This window comes from Stereum hirsutum (assembly GCF_000264905.1).
Source record: "Stereum hirsutum FP-91666 SS1 unplaced genomic scaffold STEHIscaffold_12, whole genome shotgun sequence".
In the NCBI taxonomy this organism is placed as follows: domain Eukaryota; kingdom Fungi; phylum Basidiomycota; class Agaricomycetes; order Russulales; family Stereaceae; genus Stereum; species Stereum hirsutum.
Window position 1 is genome coordinate 1,320,326 of NW_006763142.1, and position 20,546 is coordinate 1,340,871.

A 20,546-nucleotide genomic window follows, 5' to 3' on the forward strand; every position below is an offset into this window, starting at 1 on the left:
ATAAAAGAGCACACAACTGAACTTGCACCAACACTAGCACTGTCACCCTGACCCTCATCATGTCAACCATCATCAACTCCAGCAGATCGTGCTCTCCTTCGTTTACGGATTCCGAGGACGAAGACGACCATGGCGGCGTCGAATATCGCGAACCAAGTCAAGCTGCCATTGAGGTACGTTGGCAGAGTATCTTGTACCCGTCTTCGTATTTAACCTTTCTCTATCGCAGGGCTTCCGTTTGTTTTGCAACACTAGGAAACCTATGACACAACTACCTCGTACTCTTACCGTCGACTACACGGCGCTCAACGACCCCTATTATAATGGCCCTGATAAACTGAGCTTTGGCTTCGGGGTCACATCGGACACGTTGGTTCAATATGCACTGGAGAAGAAACTGGTCGATCCTCGCAAGCTGACGGAGGGCGACCCAGAATTTATCAGCTACGAGAGATACTTCGCCATCAATGCAGTGATCAAACACCTAGAGCGCGTCACAGGTGCTCCCAAACTCTATATCCGCTTCCCCACGTCTCCCGAATACGAGTACATGATCTCTCTGTACGACAACTACTCGAAGCGGGTCGATGAGATGGACGAGGACGACGAAAGGGAAGTTCTCGACATAATAAGGAAAGAGTTGAACATCCCAGACGACGTGCCAGCGATGTGGTGGTTTGAGATGGAAGGCTATTAATAATCGTCATGGTGAGTGGATCTTCACAATACCAACCGCAATCCCGATTTCCTCTTTTCCTTGCGCGGCTCCTGACGACGTGGTTGTAGCAGACCTCCTGTATGATCATCTTTCCACGAAATCCACCTCGTGTCCTCGACCCGTTCCGTCACTGTGAGGTCTCTTTTTATAGTTTTGTCATAGCTATCGATCTGCTTTGCGTGTATCTTTCCGTCAATCTTTGACGAATCATAATTATCTATAATCAATACGTCCATCTGATCAACCGAAAACCATAGAGATTCGAAGATAGTTGACACAAGACAGATGATATCAATGCTCGCACAGAGAGAAGGTAGTCGAACTAAACCAGTCGTTGTTACTGTCCACAAAAACCTTCCTTTCATCCATCAACTCCTCCCTCATCTTCTTCGCCTCCTCCATCCCAATCGGCCAATCTTCCACCATGTTCTCAATCTCCATTCCCACCTCTGCCGGCAGCTTCTCAAAGATATTCGTCTTCCGTATCTCCTCGCTCCACCAGTCCCGCCTCTGACACGGGACGTTCTGTGTCGAGATGATCTGGATATGCGGGTCGACGAGGAAGAGCGCTAGAATCTTGCGGTGTCCAGGCTTCGTGGGGTCGGCGAGACGGAAGGGTTGGACGCGGTGTTGGAGGACGTTGGGAAAGGTGATGAGACGGCCTTCCTTCGTCAATACGCCGCCAAGTTCTTGGACGCTGGGTTCATCATTCTGGCAACCGAAAATAGTAGGAAGCCAGGCATGGTCCTCTTGTTCGTAGTCCATGTCGATGGTATCTGAGTCGGACTGTTGACGGAATGAAAGGTGACTGTCCGTAATGTTGTCGCAGTCGTAATAGTAGATAGCCGTCGCGCAGATGTGCTCGTTCTAGAATGTCAATAATGATCAGGGAGCTTGCTGAGATGCAACGGACGAGCGTCGGAAACCCACAAGCTGTCCTTCAACATGCCAGCTTCCACCGTCATACGTCGGCTTCTCCGGCGTAAGCTGGATATTGGCCAACTTCACGATCACCTGCAAATCCTTCTCTGGGAAGTCGTTCTCAAGGTCAACAGCCTCATCCTCGTCACCTTCCGGAGGCTCAAACTCCTCCGGCTCCGGCTTGCACAAGTTCTCCCGTCTCCAGGCCTCTTGTCTCGCAGTGTAAACGTCGTCTTCTTCGTCATCTTCCATGGCTGGCTCGTCTTCGCCACCGTAGTCGGGACCATCGAAAGTGATACGAGCGGGGTTGATCTCTCCGCGACCGCCGTTGGCATGAAGAGCTGTGAGTGTTCGGTTCCATAGAGGGATGGTGCTGGTGATGATCTCTTCGATGATGCCGTAGAGATCCTTGTGGTGTTGAGGATGCAGATTGTTGATGTAGCTCGTGATCCTGGGTCAGCGCAAGTCAATATCGTCCATGAGCGATATATATATGAGCGAGTATATACTACGAGCCGGAATATACTCACTTCGCCACACCTTCCGTCAATTTGACCTGGCAGGGAAGCCATTGGAACTTGCGGCTCCACGGAGTAGGATGAGGGTAGGCACTGAGGCGTTCCGCTTCATGTTCGTCTTCTGAGATGAAATCGCACTCCTTCGCAGAAGGAACAGGAAGGACGACACCCTCACCACATCGACGGATGCATTCGTCGATGCCACAAATGCTATCGGGTAGTATCCGGGTCTTCCCATAAACGAGAGGGAATAGGGACGGATGAACGAGATCCAAGACCTGATACCGCGTTAGCAATCGCAACCACCACCCTTTCGATAGACTGAAGTCAGGAGTCACCTTCTCGTCAGAGCCAGGATGCCAATCCTTGTACTTCTCCGGAACGTCTTCCAGAGATACCACAGCGGCTTTGAGCTCCTCCTTCAGCTCGTCCGTGATAGCAGAGTCCGATTTCACGACGTCCCCGTCGAAAGCGACGACGTATCCCTGCTCTTCGAACAGCTCGGTCTTCCAGCGGAGTTCCTCGATGCAGTAGTCCACCATGGACTCCGTTATATCGATTCCTGGTGTGGCAAGTGCTTCGGCTTTCCACTTGTCGGAAATCTCGTCGTCGAAGACCTTTAACACGTTTCGAAGGAGGCGGTTGAACATCGGGTGTGAATATAAGTGTTTTTCGATGAAGCCTTACCTTCTCTTCCCACCCAGGCTTGTCTGTCAACTGATTCATGAGACGCATCATCGTGATTTCTCGCAAGGTGAGCAGGGGGGCCCTGGTTCCACAGTACTGAGGACGAAATATTCTAAGAACAACGAGAAGGCGAAGAACCTACGTTTCTTGATCGGGACCACCGAGAGCGTTTCTGAACCTGCAGCGACAATCCCATCTCGTTAGCCTGTGGTCACATCCTGCGGGCGATAGTCTCGGAGTGAAAGGAAGTACCAGTGGGAGGAAGACTCACAGGGGTTCTCCATCTCCTTGCATAGGGTAGGTAACCTGTTGACTCTGGAACGTCGGAGGACCAAGAGAGCGATGTACTGTCCGTTCCGGTTGCGGTTCGAAGTTGACCGGCAGGCCAAACCCCGGAAGCGTATATGGACCAGGTTGCGGGAGCTCGAGTTTGTGGATCGGTTCTGGAGGGGGAGTTCTCTCCCTAGGGTCCGCAGAGAATACGCCAAAACTCATCTCAAACGAGACCTCGAAGGCGGCGGGCGTGGTGGCTGTAAGTCGAGAAGAGACCGTTAGTCCAAGAGGAGCTCTGGTTTGCCTCAGACTAGTAGTGGGTCGTTGGGAATAGAGATGTCGATCATGTCGAGCTCACGGATGCTGAGTTATATACGCGTGCTGGTCTCTGCAAGACTTGTGGCAGACAGGAGCAGGACTCAGAATGACTTGACCGGTGACTACTCTCCGCTAGCGAGACTTCTTGGTTTGATGCGTGATGGCGGGCACGGCGATGGTCAGCCGTCTGCGACTCTGCATGGAAGCAAAATTCCTGGGTTCATCGTGCGCCACGACGCCCGACGTTGTTTGGCGGTGCTCGTCACGTTCAAGTTCCGGGACCGATTTGATTTTCTGGCGGGTTCAAGTTGGCCGCGGCGTTGCATAGGGGCGGAGCTCTAAATCCAAGTTAAGTATGTCACCAACTTCAACTATAAGCCCCCAGAACGAGCCAACGCCAGCCGAGAAGAGGATAGAACAGAGCCAAATCGTCCAAAATGACCTGGAATGCACAAGTTTAGCTCGAGGGAGATAACCAAGACACGGCAGTGGACCTACTGTGAGCACTTAGAGTTGACTTAAAGTGACAGTCTCTGTCCAGACTAGGGTGAACGACGAGATCGAGATCGAGAATGTTTGACGTTAGCAGAAATACATAGTGTAGAATACATATCAGCGATGCGAGCGGAATCAACAGCATGAGACATGAGTGAGTATATTGAGACTGATTATAACCATGTTGAGAGTAGACGTGTTCGTGTTCGAAAGATATATAGAATAGAGGCAGAGAGAGAGAGACAGAATAATCCAAGGTCAGGGAGGAAGAAATGTGTAGAAGCATCAGAGAGTGAGAAGCGCGACACGTTCGTCTCGAACAGCAAACAATAACACAAAACGATGACCATCTGCGCGCTTACGAGCGACAGACTCTCGGACTTGATACGCGTAACCGGGAGATTGTGGTGTTGAGAAACTAGCTGCGATAGATTTGTAAGCCTCATCGTCCGTGACCCAGTTGGAGGACTTGGCCATGGAGTCAAAGACGGAAGCGGAGACGTCCACAGCGATAACGGGTAATCCACTCTGCACGGCAGTCTTGATCTGAACACCCATCTCGAAAGCTGAAGGTGATATGTCAGAATTATGGTTAAAAGGTATGATGACAAGGAAATTAACCTCTATCCAAGAAAATCTGCTTCGTCTGTTTTCGCTGCTTCTTGGTGTCCACAGGAAGTACAAGTTGAACCTCGGGAGCATTGCCGGTATCCTTGGACTGGACGGGACCTTGATAGGCTTCAGATACAGCAGGTGCACCCGACGTGGTCGCATCGATGCGTTTCTGCTCCGATATCTGTTGTTGCAACCACCCGACCAGTTCCTGTCGTGAAACTGAAGAGTCACATGGACAGATGAGTGAATGGCCGATGCAAAATCCATGAGAAGGAACGTACTGTCATGCTCGGTTCTCTTCAGGATACTCTTGACGCGGAAAGCAGGCTGATCTCGACGCATACCGCGAGGACGTGGCCAGACTGTGAACCTACAGAAAGTCCTTCAGCACAAGGACGGAAGCGTCGGAAACGGGAATACGTACAAGATACCCTCCCTGTTGCAGAGATCGTAGTGGTTCTCATGCTCACGGTCAGGAAGACCGGACTCATACATAACATCGGCGCTGATGTTGTTACGCCACAGTAGTGCAGCAACCTCCAGCCTATCGTTCAGGTACCCTGGTTGATATGAGACAACATAGACGTCGCATCGACGAGGACTCCAGAAGCCGAACGATCGTTGCTCCTTGAATAATGTTTTCACCGAGACGGCTTGGAAGGATGCAAGGGCCACTAGGATCTTCTCCAGAGAGATTTGTAGACCGACAGCACATACAGGATCGCCTTTCAACTTAGGAGCAGAGTACTTGGAGATAAGGTGGTCGTATCTGTAAATGACTTCGATGAGGACGCGCGGTAAATGGGTATGCAGGGGAAAACGGACCTTCCAGAGGTAGCAAGAACATCGCCGTGCTTGTTCCGTCGCACGACTTCGAAATAGATACCATCCTTGAAGAGGGATTTACGGTCGCTGATCATCATCGGATGGAAGATGATACGTCGTGAAACGCCAGCGATGACCGCATATTGGATAGCCTTCTTGATCTCGTCTGCAGCAAGCGCAGTCAGGGCGTGTAGATGAGGCGAAACCTTCTCTAGTCTGGATAGGAGGCCGTCCACGTCGTCGTCTGTGTGTAAAATGCTGTTAATGCAGGGGAGATGATGTATTAGGATGGGATACGTACCGGCATCATTCAGAACCTCCAGCTCATCGACGGTCGTTCGCATCAAGCCACTCTTCAATAGAGCAGACCGCTTCTGAGCCCAACTAGACCTCGTCTGCGTGAGGATCTCGACGACGGCGGAACGAATATCATCGGGGATGCGGTTGAGAGCTATATCGATGACTACGCAGACCAACATGAGAGCTGTGGCCTTTGTCGAAGAAAGGAAAACGTACTCTTGGAATGCGAGATATGTATGTCATAGTATTGGCTGAGATTCGGGAACGAGTTGAGACATTCGTGCATAATGATCATGGCCTCTGCACTGGCCGCACTTCCGCCGTTCGCGAGATCCGTCGTGATGATGTCGAACACAGCGGCTTTCGAAACCCGAGGATGACCGGTACCAACGCTGAAAGCAAAAATACACGTCAGCATCATCCGCTGCGTTGAAAGGAAGACAGAAAACCTACTTCGGTCGGTAGATATCACCGATGTGAAACCTCTTTATCCTCTGGGTATTTGTGCGCGCGGCCAAGCGAGCGAATGGGACGAGCGCGTTATCCGGCAGCGATACTACTTCTCCATGATGGTCCAGGAGCAAAGCCCGGTTGGCTTTCTCGTCGTTCTTAGCGACTGGTATGAGAAGCGGTGGTTCCATGTCGACAGCACCATGCAAGCGGAAGATGTCAGACAGAGTGTCGTACACGACGCTGGTGAGAGTGGCATGTTCGGGGTATTCGACCTCTTTGTCGTACATCACGGTGCTGATGTCTCTGGGTGGTTCGTCGAAAAGTGCCTGCAATGCGGCCTGATGATGGGGTGAATCGTGCTTGGCTTGTACAGATCATCAGCGATTGAGTAAATCATGTTGAAAAATGTATAGTTACCCATCATTTGGATTGCATCCTTGAAATATTCGTCCTCGAGCCTTGGAGGTAAGAGGCCACTTTGCGAAAGGTCCAGCGCTGACGGCCTCTCCGCAGGATCGTGGTGAAGGAGCCAGGTGATGACTTTAAAGCGTAATCAGGTGAGGCATCTTGGCCGAAAGGATGGTGGTAGGCTTACTCTGTCTCTGCCGCGTTCGAAGTGTGTCCCAGTCATGTGGGAACACGATCTCCGGCTTACGCAAATTCTCGATAACAGCGATACGTTCTGCACCTGTGGAAAAGAAGTAGTTCATCTCGAAGAATACGATCTAGAAAACTAGTAATCAGCACGGTACATTATCGCAGTCAAAGCAAACTTACGCCAAGGCTATACATGTCCGCCTTGGTGTGATTTCTTGGTCCTTTCTTGCGGGACAAGATCTCAGGCGCGATGTACAACCGTGTCCCAACCTCTATGATCTCAAACTGAGTATTCGACTACGCAGAACCGATAGCAAAACACAAACCTAGCGTCATGTCGGCCTCGGTAGATGTGATGTGAGGAGACACATCGGATGGATCGACAGCTGCACTGGTGGTGGCAAGACCGAAATCACCAACTAGCGGGAGTAGAAGTTGGTTTAGAACTAGCATAGATGGTACAATGTCGACTACAAACTTGCCTTTGCAGTCGCCTTTGCTGTCTATGAAGATATTGGTCAATTTGATATCGCGGTGTAACTGGCGGAGTAGCACATATTGAGTCAGCATCTTGAAAAGCATAATCACACTAGGATGTCTTACGATTCCCATGCTGTCCATATGCATGAGGGCGTCCACCAGCTGTTGCAACAGCCGCCAGCCATCATCTTCCGTCAAGCCCTCAGCGATGCGCTAGGTCCAATGATCAGTATAACTTTCGTACACTGAGCTAATGGACAAACCCACCTCCTTCAATGTCTGACGCTCGACAAATTCCTAAAAAGCGTAAGATATTAACTCTGGGACCCGTCACCCAAAGACGACCAAGACTCACCATCTGGATATATAGCGTCCTCGAAACTGCAGGCACAGGTGTCGCTGGCCTACCAAACACTTCTCCGTTCCTTTCCGGACTAACCAGCCTCGCCATCAGATGTCCCGTCCCCGGTGGTCTCAACAAGCCGTTCCTATTCCCGTTCGACGTTCCATTCATGATCGCGCTCGCACCTGCATTCAGCCCTCGCAGAGCCATCTGGTCCTTCAACACACTATCCGCATTCGGCGTTCCAACATCGAAATCATCCATCCCGGCGCCATCCATGGATCCTAACCCTACCCCTACCCCGTTCCTGCTCCCGTTCCTCCCACCCTTCCAAGGCGCCTCATCGAACACATCCAACTCCTGCTCATCACTAAACTCCTCGTCGCTCGGGATCATCCTCTCCCCCGACCCGGAAGACGTAAAATGGATACTGGGAAACGACGTCCCGCTGTTATTATTGTCCCGATCGAAATCGTTATAATCGACCGTATACGGATCCGTCGAGCCCTCCCGGAAGAACCTACGCTGTTTCACCCTCTTCTTATGCGTCGTCGTGGACTTCTGCCTGCGCGAGCTTCCGTCGTGACTGTTGGGAACGGAAGTCATCCCGTCGTCCGTCCCTTCCGAGCCAGACTCCGAGTCTGATTCATCACCGTCACCGTCAGAGAGACCGTCAGAGTCATCGTCGGGGGCACCGATGGAAGGAGGGCCGGAGCCAGATTCAGAGCTGGATAGGGAGTCGTCGTTGAGCGGAGAATGGTACTCAATCCAGGCGGTCGAATACCGGACGATAGAGCGGTGGTTGAGCCTTGATAGAGCGTGAACTTCACGCAAAATCTTCGCGTCGCTTTCTGGGTATCTGAGTTTGACCTTCTTGACTATATACGATCGGGTTCAAGTCATTCAATCAAATCGGACGGCAGAGTACGCGAGTCTGGGCGGAAGCTAGAGCAAGGAGGAAGAAACGCACCGGCATAGATAGCACCATCCAGCTTATTCTTCGCCTTAACGACAGACCCAAACGCACCTCTCCCAAGCAACTCCAGCTCCTCCCAATCATCTTTCCACCGACTATCCTTCTTCGGCTGGATGACCGCCGCAGGCCTGAAATAATCAATCTCGGGCGAACTGTTATAGTTCATAGTCTGTGGTGTCTTCGGGCCTGGGGTAAGACCTGGCAAGTTCAGCATTGCTCTGTCAGCCTAGTAAAGGTAAACCGAGATGCTCATCACGTACTAGATATCGGGATAGCTGCGGTCTTCGTCTTGCTGTGAAATGCGGAATCTAGATCTGCGAGGATGGTTGCAGGAGAAACGGCCTTCTTAGGCGAGAGCATACTCTTCGCGTGGCGTTGTAACGAGTCCGACATGACAGCTAGAGTAACACGATGCATGTGAGCCACTAAGGATCTGGGCGGAAAGTGGGAAAGAGTAAATACGCACAAGCTTTCATGGCGCTCTGGGCGTCAGGAAACCGGTTGACGACGTCCAGGCCGAGGAGCATCTGCAGCAGAATGATTCCCACGCAATGCAAGTCTCGACTGCGAGTGTAGACCAAGGCAGAATCCAATGCGTCCTTCCCGAGCCTAATTCCGTGAAAGTCCATTCGCATGATCCATTAGCAAGTTATCATCAACGCCCCGAATGTACGCTCGCTCATGCAGATCATGCTGAACGTCAAGGAGAAAGAATACGCACCATTCCTGCGGTAAATTGAAGTATCCGATAACGCTTGAAATGTCGTTCCCAAACGGATTCGATCGATGCAGATCCAACAAACGCATATAATACGCCGCCTTGCCCACCTTCACCACCTTCGACTGTCCCTGACCTGGGGCTTCCGTCCGGTTTGCGAGTCCTATGAAATGGGTGGTGAGACCGCGATGGACGAGTTCCCCAGAGTGGATTGCTTGAAGGCCGGAGAGGATTTGCACGAGGTAGTCCTAGACCGACCGACAGGGCAACTGGATTAGAAGTAGTAGACAAAGTATTGGAGAGAGAACATACAGTCGCGCGCTCCTCCCGTAGGGCATCGCAATCCTCCAAAACATCGTGGAGGGTCATCGACGGCCTCTGTTCCAGGAGGATGGCCAGCTTTGGAGGACCGGAGAAGGGGAGCGTGAGCTTGACGGCGTAGACGCTGAGGAGGTTGACATGGCGGATGTTGATCAGCTTCTGGAGCTCGTTCTCGGCTTGTCTGAGTTTCTTCTTTCCTATGTGGAGCGAGGTATAAATGTGAGTACAGTCATGGTAGCAAAGGTGTAAACATGAACAATGATGACCAGATGGGACGGCAGGATAGGAGGAAGGAAGTACCTTGGGTTGTAGCGTAGTAACTCGCGTCGAAGGTGATGACGTGCACTTCGAGAGGAAGCGTAGCGTTGGCATCTTCACAGACCGGATCTGCCAAATACATCATGCCCAAACACTCTGTCCAGGTTTAAAAATTACCCGTCAATCAGCAAACCTATGACCCGTATCTTTCTGCCAGCCCGAAGGAAACATCGAAAACACACCTTTCCTCGGATGAAACAACTTCACCGTATCAAACCTAATCCCCGCAATCTCCACCTCCATATCAAAACTCTGCGTCAACACATCCTCTGAAACGACCACCGCTCCTCCTGCTCCTCCTCCTCCTATCCCTCCATCCTCGTCTCCCGGAACCTCCGTGGAATCTGTCGCATTTGATTCCGCTCTTTCCCTCGTTTGCTGCTGCTGGTTATGTATCCGAGCCCATTGTTCTCTCTCTTTTTGTTGCCGCTGGACGTCGAGGCGGATCTGTTCGTTGAAGTGTTCGGCTTGGATGCGGGCGAGCTCGCGTTGGTGTTCGGCCTCGACTGCTTCTTGTTCACGTTTCGCCTGATGGACATAAATACCACCGTCAACTCCAGCGTTACTTGAGGTGTGTTGTGAATAGGAGAGGGCAGAGTAGCAGGAAGGGAAGAGATAGATACGGAAATAAGAAAATGTACGCACCCTCTCCTCCTCGACGGCACGCTTGTTCATTTCAGTCGCTAGTGAGCCTACGATCTCCTTCGGAGGAGTAACATTCGCGGATATCCAGTCTTGTGCGTGGCAAGCGATCTGGTTGGATGAGAATGAGTTGAATTACGGTAATTGGTTTTGGTTCAGAGGTCGAGTCATGAGAAGCGCGAACTATGACGACGAGTCATAACGAAAAGAAGGAGACAGAATGAAGGCGAATTGGTGGGAACGAAGTGCGTTTGTGACCACCGGATGATCTTTGGGACACGTATGAGGATATTTGGTGACTCAGAGGAACATCGTAAGTGGACAGAAACAGTGGGGAAGATTCGAGAATCTTCCGGGTGTTTTGCAAAAGACAGTCAACACAACCTCGAAGGGGGCCGAAATCGGCCGTCAAACGGTAAGAAAGAGGTCCGGAAAGGCAACGGCTGATATCGAAAATATCCAGCGCCTGAAATTTGTGTGGCGTGTGGCGCTTCCGCACAAACCGGAAGTCTCGTTCATCAACTTCATGCGAACACACTCTTATGCGACAGATACACCCGAAGCACAGTAACTCTGGCGATGGGATCACCATATCTAAGAAACACCGTCTGTCTGGATTTGTGGCCACGATAGTGTCATCTCCGACCACGATGGTATCGCCTCCCAAGCACGATAATATCATCTCCCAACCACGAAAGTTCCTCCAGCATGACCAAAGCACAATGCACTCTTCGATTTTATATCAACCAGCTCGACTTTTGATCTCCTAAAAGTCTCAGACTTATTTTACCGACCTGCACGGAGAGTGAAGAGCGGTCGCCACACCTTCTCTGTTGGCGTACGCAAGACCAAGCGCAGACTTCGACGAAAATGAGAACGGAAAACTCACATCGTGAACTGCCTCAGACCCCTTGCGCACCTTAGCCTCTGCGTGGATAGCGTTCGATAACTTCGAGACTTGCTCGTGTGACAAACCCTTGATCGGTTGTTGTATCGTGAATGTGGCGTATGTGTTCGTGGGATAAGTCTTGGGAAATCTATGCAACAGATGAGCAGAGCAGAAATACAGGAATAAAAAGGAAACGCACACGACGTGTAGGTGAAAGTATACTTTGGATGCATGTTCCTCGAGTGGATGTGCTACCTTGATGATAAATTCGTGAAGCCTGGCGGCTCCCTGCATGCACCTCTCAGCACGCAATCCTCTTTACCAATTGAAAAACACACACCTTCCATGCCTTTGGAGGCGGACATTCGATGAAATCATCGCCGTATATCGACTTTAGTACGGTAAGTTCTGATTCTTGTAGTTCTGCTGTAGATTCCATCCTTCGAGTCGCGAGAAGATGGCGAGAAGAGAGCACGGTTGGTAGTGGCGAGTGATACTTGAGAAGGGGAGGGCCCAGTGGACCTCGGCAGCTCAAGCGGCCATGGCTCTTTGTCCTACAAAAAAGACAAGGGGATGTGTCGTGTGTCCGGAGAGGAGATGGAGGTCAGGAGCAAAGCCTGTTTAGATATAAACGGCTGCCTCCTTATGTCGTAAGAGGACTCCGGACACCGCTTTGAACAGAGTCACGACGAGTCAGGATGGGGTCCTCTCATTTTCGTTCTCAACCATCCAACAACCATCATGACCGCGGTGCATGGTGCGCGACGGCCTGCGCCTTTTACTGCTTTTGTGCTTTCGTATGTCTATTTTGCGAACGTTCCTGCGCTGCGTGTTTCTATAGAACTTCCTCTGCTCTGATTGCCGTACAACATCGCCTGCAGGGCACCCTCAAGGCCAACACGTTTCTCATCCTGTTCTTCTCTGGGCTTCAAACGCAGCGATTTGCTCGCAGGCTCATTGTCCTTCAACAGATCCTGTGCTTCTCTCTTACATGCTTTTGTTCTCCAAGTTTTTTAGGCTTGCACGAAGCTGTGGAGACAACGTTCAAGGAGAGAAGGGGAGAGAAAGGGTTTTTCGAATTCATGTATCACCATGGGCCTAGATCTACACAATCGTGCGTCTTTCTATGAATACAAGCTCTGCATACACTCGTCAAAGCGGCATTCAAGGAGTCGGCTTTCTTTGCTGCCTCGAGGAGTTCATCATATGTGCGAGATGGGTGTATTCTTGGACCTGGATAAATGAGACGCGACGGATATGAGGATCTTCATGAGTGTTCTCACTACAGGATTCCATGCACACTCTAGAGTTCAGTTATAGGACAATCATGACTGTGAGTCGTGCCATTTGGAGACAGGTCAGCTAAAATAGTCGCCGCCCATCTCTAGTTTTCCAATATGCGAAACGTTTGGTTTTGTAAATATCGCCGATTGAGTGCAGCGTATCGTGCAATGGTGACCGAATCCACTCGGCTTGGTCTAGTCATGGAGGTCTGCGATTTTGAGATCTCTCCGAAGTTTACCCCTGTCGTTTCGGAATACTTGCGCCACCCATGCACGCCGGCGCCACACATCATAAAGCGGATCGTCTACTTGAACTTCCAGGCTGATCCTCGTGACACGATCCCGTTTGTGCATTGCCCACAACAATGGCGTCAATCTCCAACATGATAAGTATTTCCTTTACTCTCTCCTAGCCCCTTTAGTCACACCATCCTCGTCATCATTCCCATATAAGCTTCCTCTTACAGAGCGCTGCTTTTTCAGCCTCAGCTGATGACACAGCGCTACAACGAACTGCGTAACTTCCGTACCGCTTTCAAAGAGGAGTGTGGTATAAAAGGGACTCGCACTCTTCACCTCGACTCCACCATTGGATCAAGTCCCTATCCCTGTTGTCATATCCTTCATAGCTGCTCTCCACTAGCACCCCTTGTATAACGAACGCCATGTCGACGGATCTGAAAGGCAACGCGGATGCTAGCCATCACGACGGGAGGAAGATCGACCAATTCGCTGATAAAGACGGGAAGTTTCGCAGGCCAGCTTCGAAGTTTCGGAATTTCGTGTCTGCGGATCCGGGGGCTGAGTTTCCTGCAGAGAAGGACCGATATGTGCGTTGATTTTCCAACTTAATCTCATGCAGCGTTCACTCTAGATGGTGATGGTGCTAACGCGGAAGATGCTGGCGTAGGTTCTGTATATCAATCCGGGATGTCCCTGGGCGAGTCGTACCAATCTCGTGAGGTCTTTGAAAGGTCTGGAAGATATCATTCAGCTTGTCACTATGGACTCTGGAATGACGGAGCAAGGATGGTACGTCCCACCCATCTCCACCGAACCAACACTCCGTATCCCTTCATTGTTATTCTGATACCACGACTATATACCTCCTTTTCCACCCAGGGCCTACACCGGCCTACACGGCACAGACCCCAAGGACCCACTCTACGGCTTCACCTTCCACCGCCAACTCTACCTCAAAGCCGACCCTTCCTACGCCGGCCGTTTCACCGTCCCCGTCCTCTGGGACAAAAAGCAGGAAACGATAGTCTCCAACGAATCCTCCGAAATCATCCGCATGTTCTACTCCGCCTTTGACTCTCTCCTGCCCCCTGAGCGCCGGGAATCCGCACATCCACTCGGCGGGTACTATCCCGCGCAGAACGAAGCGCTGCGGAAGGAGATCGATGACATGAACGAATGGGTGTACGATACCGTCAACAACGGGGTCTACAAAACCGGGTTCGCCACCACCCAAGCCGCGTACGAGGAAGCTTGTGAGGCCGTATTCGCGTCGTTAGATCGTTTGGAGGCGATTTTGGAGGCGAATGAGAAGGAAGGCAACGGGAAGTATTTGGTGGGTGGGCATTTGACGGAGGCGGATATAAGGCTCTATCCGACGATCGCGAGGTTCGATGTCGGGTATTATACGTTGTTTCAGTGTAATTTGAAGATGGTGAGGCATGATTATCCGAGGTTGCATGGGTGGTTGAGGAGGTTGTATTGGGATGAGGATGTAAGTGTGACGAGGGGCGCGTTTAGGAAGACGACGTATTTTGAGCATGTGAGTTGGTTTGGTCTGCTTCTGAGGAGGACTTGGCTAAATCTTCGTTTCTTTCGGTGGTCGTAGATCAAGAGAGGATACGCGAATGCACAGAAGGCGAGGGTCATACCCAAGGGACCGCTCCCGGATATCTTACCGTTGGATGCGAAGTAGCAGTGTAATTGTTCTTACTCCCGGGAAAGCTTCATATATGGAGGGTGTATTCATGTACTACTACGAAGCCGAAAAGTCATGATCCATATGGGACAGGCTCTTAACTCCTAATGATCTGACTGGTATATTCGTGAACTGGAGAATTGGGCCACACTTTTGGTGCCACCTGAAAGGTGCAATGTTCGACCTCAAGGCTCAAGCTCTTCCCCAACCACCACGAGCCTCTCCCGCCTGTTGCTCACACAAGAACATCCTACCTATATACCAGCCTCAACATACGCAAATCTCAGAAACATGCTCTCGCGAACCTCCTTTCAGCCTCTCCGCTCAACAGCACTCCAACATCGCGTCCTGGCTCAAACACCAACACCATGTAGACGCCCACTCTTACCAGCCCATCTACGATTCATGTCATCCTCGCCGTCGTCGCCGTCGTCCACAAAGCAAACGTGGGTCGTGTACGCGCCAGACAAGACAGAGCCTGGTACACTGGAACGAAGACAGTCGGTGCGTTCGAAACATTTGGAAAGGGTCGCGGAGTTTCATGATACGGGATATGTCAGTACGTAGCGTTTCTTTACCTTTCCGTCTTCTATGAAGGGCTGGGTGTAGTTGTATTGCGTGGAACCATGGACGGAAAGTGTTACGAGGGAGTACGGATATATATTGATGGTATCTCTCATAGAACTGGGCGGTGCTATGTTCAGTCCCGACTCTGTAACACCGGGCGCAACACAGAAGAAGATGGTGGGCTCCGTCATGTTCTTCCAGGCTGATAGTATTGAGGACGTGAAGAAGTCTGTGGAAAGTGATATTTATTATACTTCCGGTGTGGTGAGTCCCATCATCTCTTTGTCTTCCTGGTCACGGTAGACGTGTGGCGAGTTCAGGTGTGAGTTGATTTGAGTGAAAGCTAGCTAACATTGCTTGCAATAGTGGGACCCGGAGAAACTTGTTATCCTGCCTTTCAACTCGGCCTTTCCGTGGCCATGAAGGACTTTCATGTTGCTCGATGATCATGTCATGGAATTGTATCGTGACCTCAGTGCACCCTCGCCACAGCAGACCTTCGGGCCACAACATGATAAACGGTCGGCAAAACCTGATCAAATCTTCGCCAAATGCGATCTACACAACGTATACCGTTTCTATATGACATCCATCATTACCGTTGCGATACTGCGCAAAGGACCTCACCAACGTTTGTGCGATCCGTCCTTGGCAATTTCTTCATGTTGCCAGACTTTGACCTTGGCTGGTTGACGGAAAGATATGGCTGTTGTATGGCAGCTAGCACACAGAATTCCTTCACTAATCGACCTTTTTTTTCGAACGGCCTCTCCGATCTCGCCCAACAACTGTGTACTCCCCTCATTGACTGGTCTTCATTATGCGGTTCAGATGCTTCCGTCCCATCGACCACGTGGAACGTCTCGGTCTCTTTCCGCTTGTTGCCATCCACATCCCTCGGCGGTCAGGGCGGTCACTTCCTTCCTTTCGACAGCCCTCGGTCTCGATGTCAATCTCAGGAATCTCGAGCTGCGCAAGAACATATAAAAGGCCAGGAACAGCTCGCGCGAATGTTTTCCTGTCCAAACATTCGCCTTTCCGTCTGCAGTCCGAGACCTAGCGTCCCGACTTACCTTCGTTTGCACTACACCTTTCGTTTTATATTCTCCTTGTCAATTTGGTCCCTTGCATTGAGGCCTCAGACCTTTCTGCTCTGCTTTAGCTCCAATTTTCCACTCGCGCCGGTCTGGTCACCTTGCCACCTTTACTCATCCCATCTTCCCAACCAATCCCGACTTTCCTAGCTCAACCTCGCCTTCAGCTCAATCTATCCAACCAACCGTCCAATTTCAACCAAAAATGCTCTCCTTCTCCTTCCTCTCCACCGCCCTCCTCGCCCTCGGCCCCCTTTCGGCCCATGCCATACCGACACCTCGAAACCACAGGCAACAAAACGAAGTCCAGTCGCAGGAGATTCCTGCTGGCTGTGGTGGTGGCGATCTTTCGCAGAGTTCTCCTTCGGTCGCCACGACTGCCGCTGTTGTTTCTTCTTCAGTAGTATCTTCTTCCATCGCCGTTGTCACATCTTCCGCCTCCTCCGTCAAATCAGTGTCTACTGCCGCCACATCTTCTGCCGCTATATCTTCCTCTGCTGTCGCCTCATCGTCCGTCGCTTCCACCGCCGTCGCTGCAGCTGCTTCCTCTACCTCCACCGCCAGCCTCAACTCCCTCGCCGTTGCCGCCGGGAAGAAATACTTTGGCTCCGCGACGGATAACCCGGAGTTGACGGACACGGATTATGTGGCGATATTGAGCGACAGTAGTATGTTTGGGCAGATTACGCCGGGGAATAGTTGGAAGTGGGTGAGTGCCTAGGCGGTTCCGAATTTCTGAGACGCTGAGAATGTTGGCTGATGGAGCGCGGGTTGTTGTTTACGGGAATTAGGACGCGACGGAGGCGACACAGGGGGTGTTCACGTTCACAAATGCCGATGCGATCGCTACACTGGCTGAGGACAACGGGCAGCTTCTTCGCGGTGAGAATATCTTTGCAATTGGATGCGATGTATTGGCAGTCAATGCTGAGCGTGTTTGGTTTTTTAGGTCACAATTGTGTGTGGTACAGTCAACTGCCCAGTTGGGTCTCTGGTGGGGGCTTCAGCGCGGACGAACTTTCCGATGTCATGACCACCCATTGCACGACCTTGCTCGACCACTTCAAGGGCCAGACCTGTACGTTATCTTTTGTTCTTTAAGTAGACCTTTGTTAACGCACGACTCATAGACGCGTTCGATATTGTCAATGGTTAGTGCAGTTCACACATCCTCGCCAGCGACAGTATATTAACCTCTATTCCAGAGCCCTTCAACGAAGACGGCACCTTCCGCTCCGACGTCTTCTTCGACACCCTCGGCTCCTCGTACGTCTCCACAGTCCTCACCGCCGCCCGCACCGCCGACCCATCCACCAAACTCTACATCAACGAGTACAACATCGAATACGCCGGCGCCAAAGCCACCGCCATGGCCTCGCTCGTCTCCAACCTGACATCCGCCTCCGTCCCCATCGACGGCGTCGGCATGCAGGCACATTTCATCGTCGGCAGTGTGCCGACGGACTTGAAGACCCAGATTCAGACGTTCGCGGATTTGGGTGTCGAGGTGGCGATTACGGAGTTGGATATTAGGATGACGTTGCCCGCGACGGACGAGTTGTTGGCGCAGCAGAAGACGGATTATGAGAATGTGGTGGCGGCGTGTATGGATGTGGATGGATGTGTTGGGATTACGATCTGGGATTATACGGTGCGTTTTTGGTTTGTTGCGTTGGTGTGCTTTAACGATACTGACGTGTTGGCATGGGTGTGTAGGATAAGTACTCTTGGGTGCCTTCAACCTTCTCTGGCTCTGGCGCTGCGTGCCCCTGGGACGAGGTACGCCACTGTTTCCTTTCGTTCATATCTCTTCTTGTACAGACCGTTCTTGCCTGGTTGCTCATGGTACCATCTGTGACAGAACTTGGTCACGAAGCCCGCCTTCGACGGTATCGTCGCTGCACTTTCAGCGTAATGCATAGGCCCTTTATACTGGAAAATTTGCCCGGTTTAGGAGAAAAATGTTTTTGTTGGAAATTGATAGGTGTTCTTTCTGCCACCTATTCTGCAATGTCTTTCTGTTCTGTTCTTATCAACGAATGTCGCTGCATTGTGACCGACGTTCACACTGGGGGAGCGCTACCTTCGGCAGCAGCCACCTTGCTTGTTGGATAACTTATACACGCACTTATGGTCTGCTCCATACCAAAGATATCTTCTTCAACGGGATTGGGAATGCTTACGCTGTGCCCGGCACCGGGGCAAGTCATTATCAGCAGTCTGCAATCCAGTCAAGTTGACTCGAGACTCTTCAATGACAAGTTCAGAGAGGTCAATCAACCCAAATGTCAACGCAGTGAACGGTATGGGTTCTCATTGCGTCCGACAGCAAGTCATTTGTCTAGAGCGATTCCACCGACGACGCCGGCCAACATAGGACTTAGAATCGGATATTCCAAGCAGCTGGACTATCCGATAGCGCTTCTTTTCCATATTATGATGGGTACTATGGAAAAATGCTCGGACATTGCTCCGGGATTCACTCGCGATGTTATGTTGGTAAAAATCATGGCATGCAGAGACCGATGAAGAATACCAGTTAAAAGGGACAATGACAATGACGGTCTGGTAGTGACCCTTACAACTGTCGAACACCTAGTACTAAATAGATATCCTCGGATGGCGTTTATGATCAACGCGGAGGGGAGGACGACGTGTGCCCTTCACTGTTGGCTAGTACCAGCTGTGGCCGCACAATGGTGGTTGGCCGCACAGAATCCTGTCGACCCCGCGGCGCCGTGAAACTCAACAGTGAATTGCGTGTTGTCTGGAAGTTTACGGTAGAGCCCGGAAATGCTCCCGCCTTGAGCTAAAGGCGAAAGTGCGGGTCAATCTTGGTGCCAATCACAATGAACCAACCATGTACGAAAGATGGGCTTACATGAGTTCTCGCCCTTAGGCACGCACCCTAAAAAACCAATGTGTTTGAGCGACCTATGAGCATGATTGAGCAGATTTGTGTGACTGACGAGTTGCAGCTGCGTCCTGTGCGGCTCGTTGGCCCTCCAGCGTGCTTGCAAATGGATACTCATCACAAGAATTACCAGCAGCAAAGGCGGGGTTGCTGTTGTAATCAGAGGACCAGTAAGTACACTACCCGTTCGAAAGATTTAGAGGCGACCTTACAATCTCGTACTGCATCTGTTGGGGTTGGAAGAGCCGCAAGAGTTCTTCTTTCGCGCATTCTGACATTTGGCCGTCGCTCTAGAGACGGTCAGAGTCCTTGGGAGGCCTTTGCCTGTAGCAATAACGGATTTGACATCCATGAGAACAATGAAGGATCAAATCGAGAGTCGAGTAAGACATACAGTTCTATCACCATTGAGTAGCAAGGATATCAGTTTCAGAAAGCTAATGAGCGAGAGCTACTTACCACTCCGTAACACATGTTCTGGCAGACATTAGGAATCTTGTCGCAGTCGAACGCAAGAGTGTTCGCACGGCCTTCGATGACGTGCCAGCGAGCGACCTCATTATCCAGCCAAGGTTCGGTAGCACTTGCGTTTCCGTAGATCGTTCTCAACTCCGGGTACTCGTCTTCGCCGTCTGAGGATCGTTTTTTAGCACCCCCACCGACTTCGTTGATGGAACAGGCAGCCTCGCAACTGAATGCGTACAAGCTTCAGCGACTAACACACTCGAGTGAGATGATATTACTCACGGATCACAATCCCCATCACCAGACCCGCCGTCAGTCAGGCCTGCCAAAGGGTCAGACTTCACCGTCGTTAAGATGAGCAAATATTCTAAGACGTACTGGCGCGACTAAAGAGGGAAGGCCAGGACACTTCGACAGACCGGTCAACGTCTTTTTCTACTATAGACTGTAAAGTGGACATGGTCAGATATCCTCATACTCATGCGATGAAGATGATAATTACCTTCGCAGACGCTCCAGACAGCATGGACATCTGAACCGATGCTGTCAGAGCTATAAAGAGGGATAACAAGCGCCAATGCATTATTCCAAAGTGATTTATGTGGGACTGTGGCCGAAGAACGGCGATGAAGGGATAAGAAGGGCGAGAAGTAGCACAAAACCTGTAGTTTATAAAGATGGGCTCTGAGAGGAGGACTGCATATGCGGCGGCTTTCAAGGCGTCAAGAGAGGAAGAGAGGGAGCTTGCCACAGAGTGATGACCATACAGCGAAGCTAGCACCGCCGGGTCAAAGAGACTAATACCACGTAGAACGTGTCACAGGCGACTCGAGAGACTTGTTACAGGGTGTTGCATCGCCAAGTCAAACACATAGAG

At 51.1% G+C, this 20,546-nt stretch overlaps 7 protein-coding genes across 7 annotated transcripts; 4 read left to right on the forward strand and 3 right to left on the reverse strand.

The window, feature by feature from the left end:
• Positions 1-59: 59 nt before the first annotated feature.
• On the forward strand, positions 60-697 carry STEHIDRAFT_159667 (uncharacterized protein; the record flags this gene model as incomplete). The annotated part of the gene is made up of 2 exons (XM_007307079.1): positions 60-173; positions 230-697. The coding sequence occupies 2 exons, from the start codon at positions 60-62 to the stop codon at positions 695-697; spliced, it is 582 nt and encodes a 193-aa protein (XP_007307141.1).
• Positions 698-969: 272 nt separating this feature from the next.
• Positions 970-2,919, reverse strand: STEHIDRAFT_83029 (uncharacterized protein). The gene is made up of 5 exons (XM_007306780.1): positions 2,845-2,919; positions 2,496-2,774; positions 2,170-2,435; positions 1,649-2,090; positions 970-1,585 (listed from the first exon to the last, which is right to left on the reverse strand). Exons 1-5 carry the CDS (start codon positions 2,893-2,895, stop codon positions 1,010-1,012), a joined length of 1,614 nt encoding a protein of 537 aa, XP_007306842.1. The 5' UTR covers positions 2,896-2,919; the 3' UTR covers positions 970-1,009.
• Positions 2,920-4,019: 1,100 nt separating this feature from the next.
• On the reverse strand, positions 4,020-12,003 carry STEHIDRAFT_123585 (kinase-like protein). Its single transcript, XM_007307080.1, has 27 exons — positions 11,748-12,003; positions 11,607-11,695; positions 11,408-11,555; positions 10,522-10,629; positions 10,059-10,404; positions 9,859-9,972; positions 9,550-9,755; positions 9,241-9,485; positions 8,986-9,128; positions 8,780-8,917; positions 8,514-8,717; positions 7,556-8,421; positions 7,468-7,497; positions 7,324-7,413; positions 7,203-7,260; positions 7,047-7,139; positions 6,901-6,992; positions 6,719-6,848; positions 6,541-6,663; positions 6,124-6,487; positions 5,887-6,062; positions 5,672-5,833; positions 5,371-5,614; positions 4,970-5,314; positions 4,827-4,915; positions 4,552-4,764; positions 4,020-4,496 (listed from the first exon to the last, which is right to left on the reverse strand). Exons 1-27 carry the CDS (start codon positions 11,844-11,846, stop codon positions 4,216-4,218), a joined length of 5,196 nt encoding a protein of 1,731 aa, XP_007307142.1. The 5' UTR covers positions 11,847-12,003; the 3' UTR covers positions 4,020-4,215.
• A 1,229-nt stretch (positions 12,004-13,232) lies between these two features.
• Positions 13,233-14,730, forward strand: STEHIDRAFT_83033 (glutathione S-transferase). Its single transcript, XM_007306781.1, has 4 exons — positions 13,233-13,520; positions 13,601-13,722; positions 13,813-14,473; positions 14,540-14,730. Exons 1-4 carry the CDS (start codon positions 13,356-13,358, stop codon positions 14,624-14,626), a joined length of 1,035 nt encoding a protein of 344 aa, XP_007306843.1. The 5' UTR covers positions 13,233-13,355; the 3' UTR covers positions 14,627-14,730.
• A 211-nt stretch (positions 14,731-14,941) lies between these two features.
• On the forward strand, positions 14,942-15,705 carry STEHIDRAFT_101158 (uncharacterized protein). The gene is made up of 3 exons (XM_007307081.1): positions 14,942-15,188; positions 15,312-15,460; positions 15,563-15,705. Exons 1-3 carry the CDS (start codon positions 15,035-15,037, stop codon positions 15,617-15,619), a joined length of 360 nt encoding a protein of 119 aa, XP_007307143.1. The 5' UTR covers positions 14,942-15,034; the 3' UTR covers positions 15,620-15,705.
• Positions 15,706-16,495: 790 nt separating this feature from the next.
• STEHIDRAFT_62351 (uncharacterized protein) lies at positions 16,496-18,205 on the forward strand (the record flags this gene model as incomplete). The annotated part of the gene is made up of 7 exons (XM_007306733.1): positions 16,496-16,999; positions 17,082-17,172; positions 17,240-17,368; positions 17,421-17,441; positions 17,496-17,941; positions 18,007-18,069; positions 18,152-18,205. 7 exons carry the CDS (start codon positions 16,496-16,498, stop codon positions 18,203-18,205), a joined length of 1,308 nt encoding a protein of 435 aa, XP_007306795.1.
• A 748-nt stretch (positions 18,206-18,953) lies between these two features.
• STEHIDRAFT_159672 (uncharacterized protein) lies at positions 18,954-20,201 on the reverse strand (the record flags this gene model as incomplete). Its single annotated transcript, XM_007307082.1, has 8 exons — positions 18,954-19,099; positions 19,172-19,198; positions 19,260-19,354; positions 19,427-19,494; positions 19,664-19,895; positions 19,952-19,991; positions 20,048-20,114; positions 20,172-20,201. The coding sequence occupies 8 exons, from the start codon at positions 20,199-20,201 to the stop codon at positions 18,954-18,956; spliced, it is 705 nt and encodes a 234-aa protein (XP_007307144.1).
• Between the last annotated feature and the right edge of the window lie 345 nt (positions 20,202-20,546).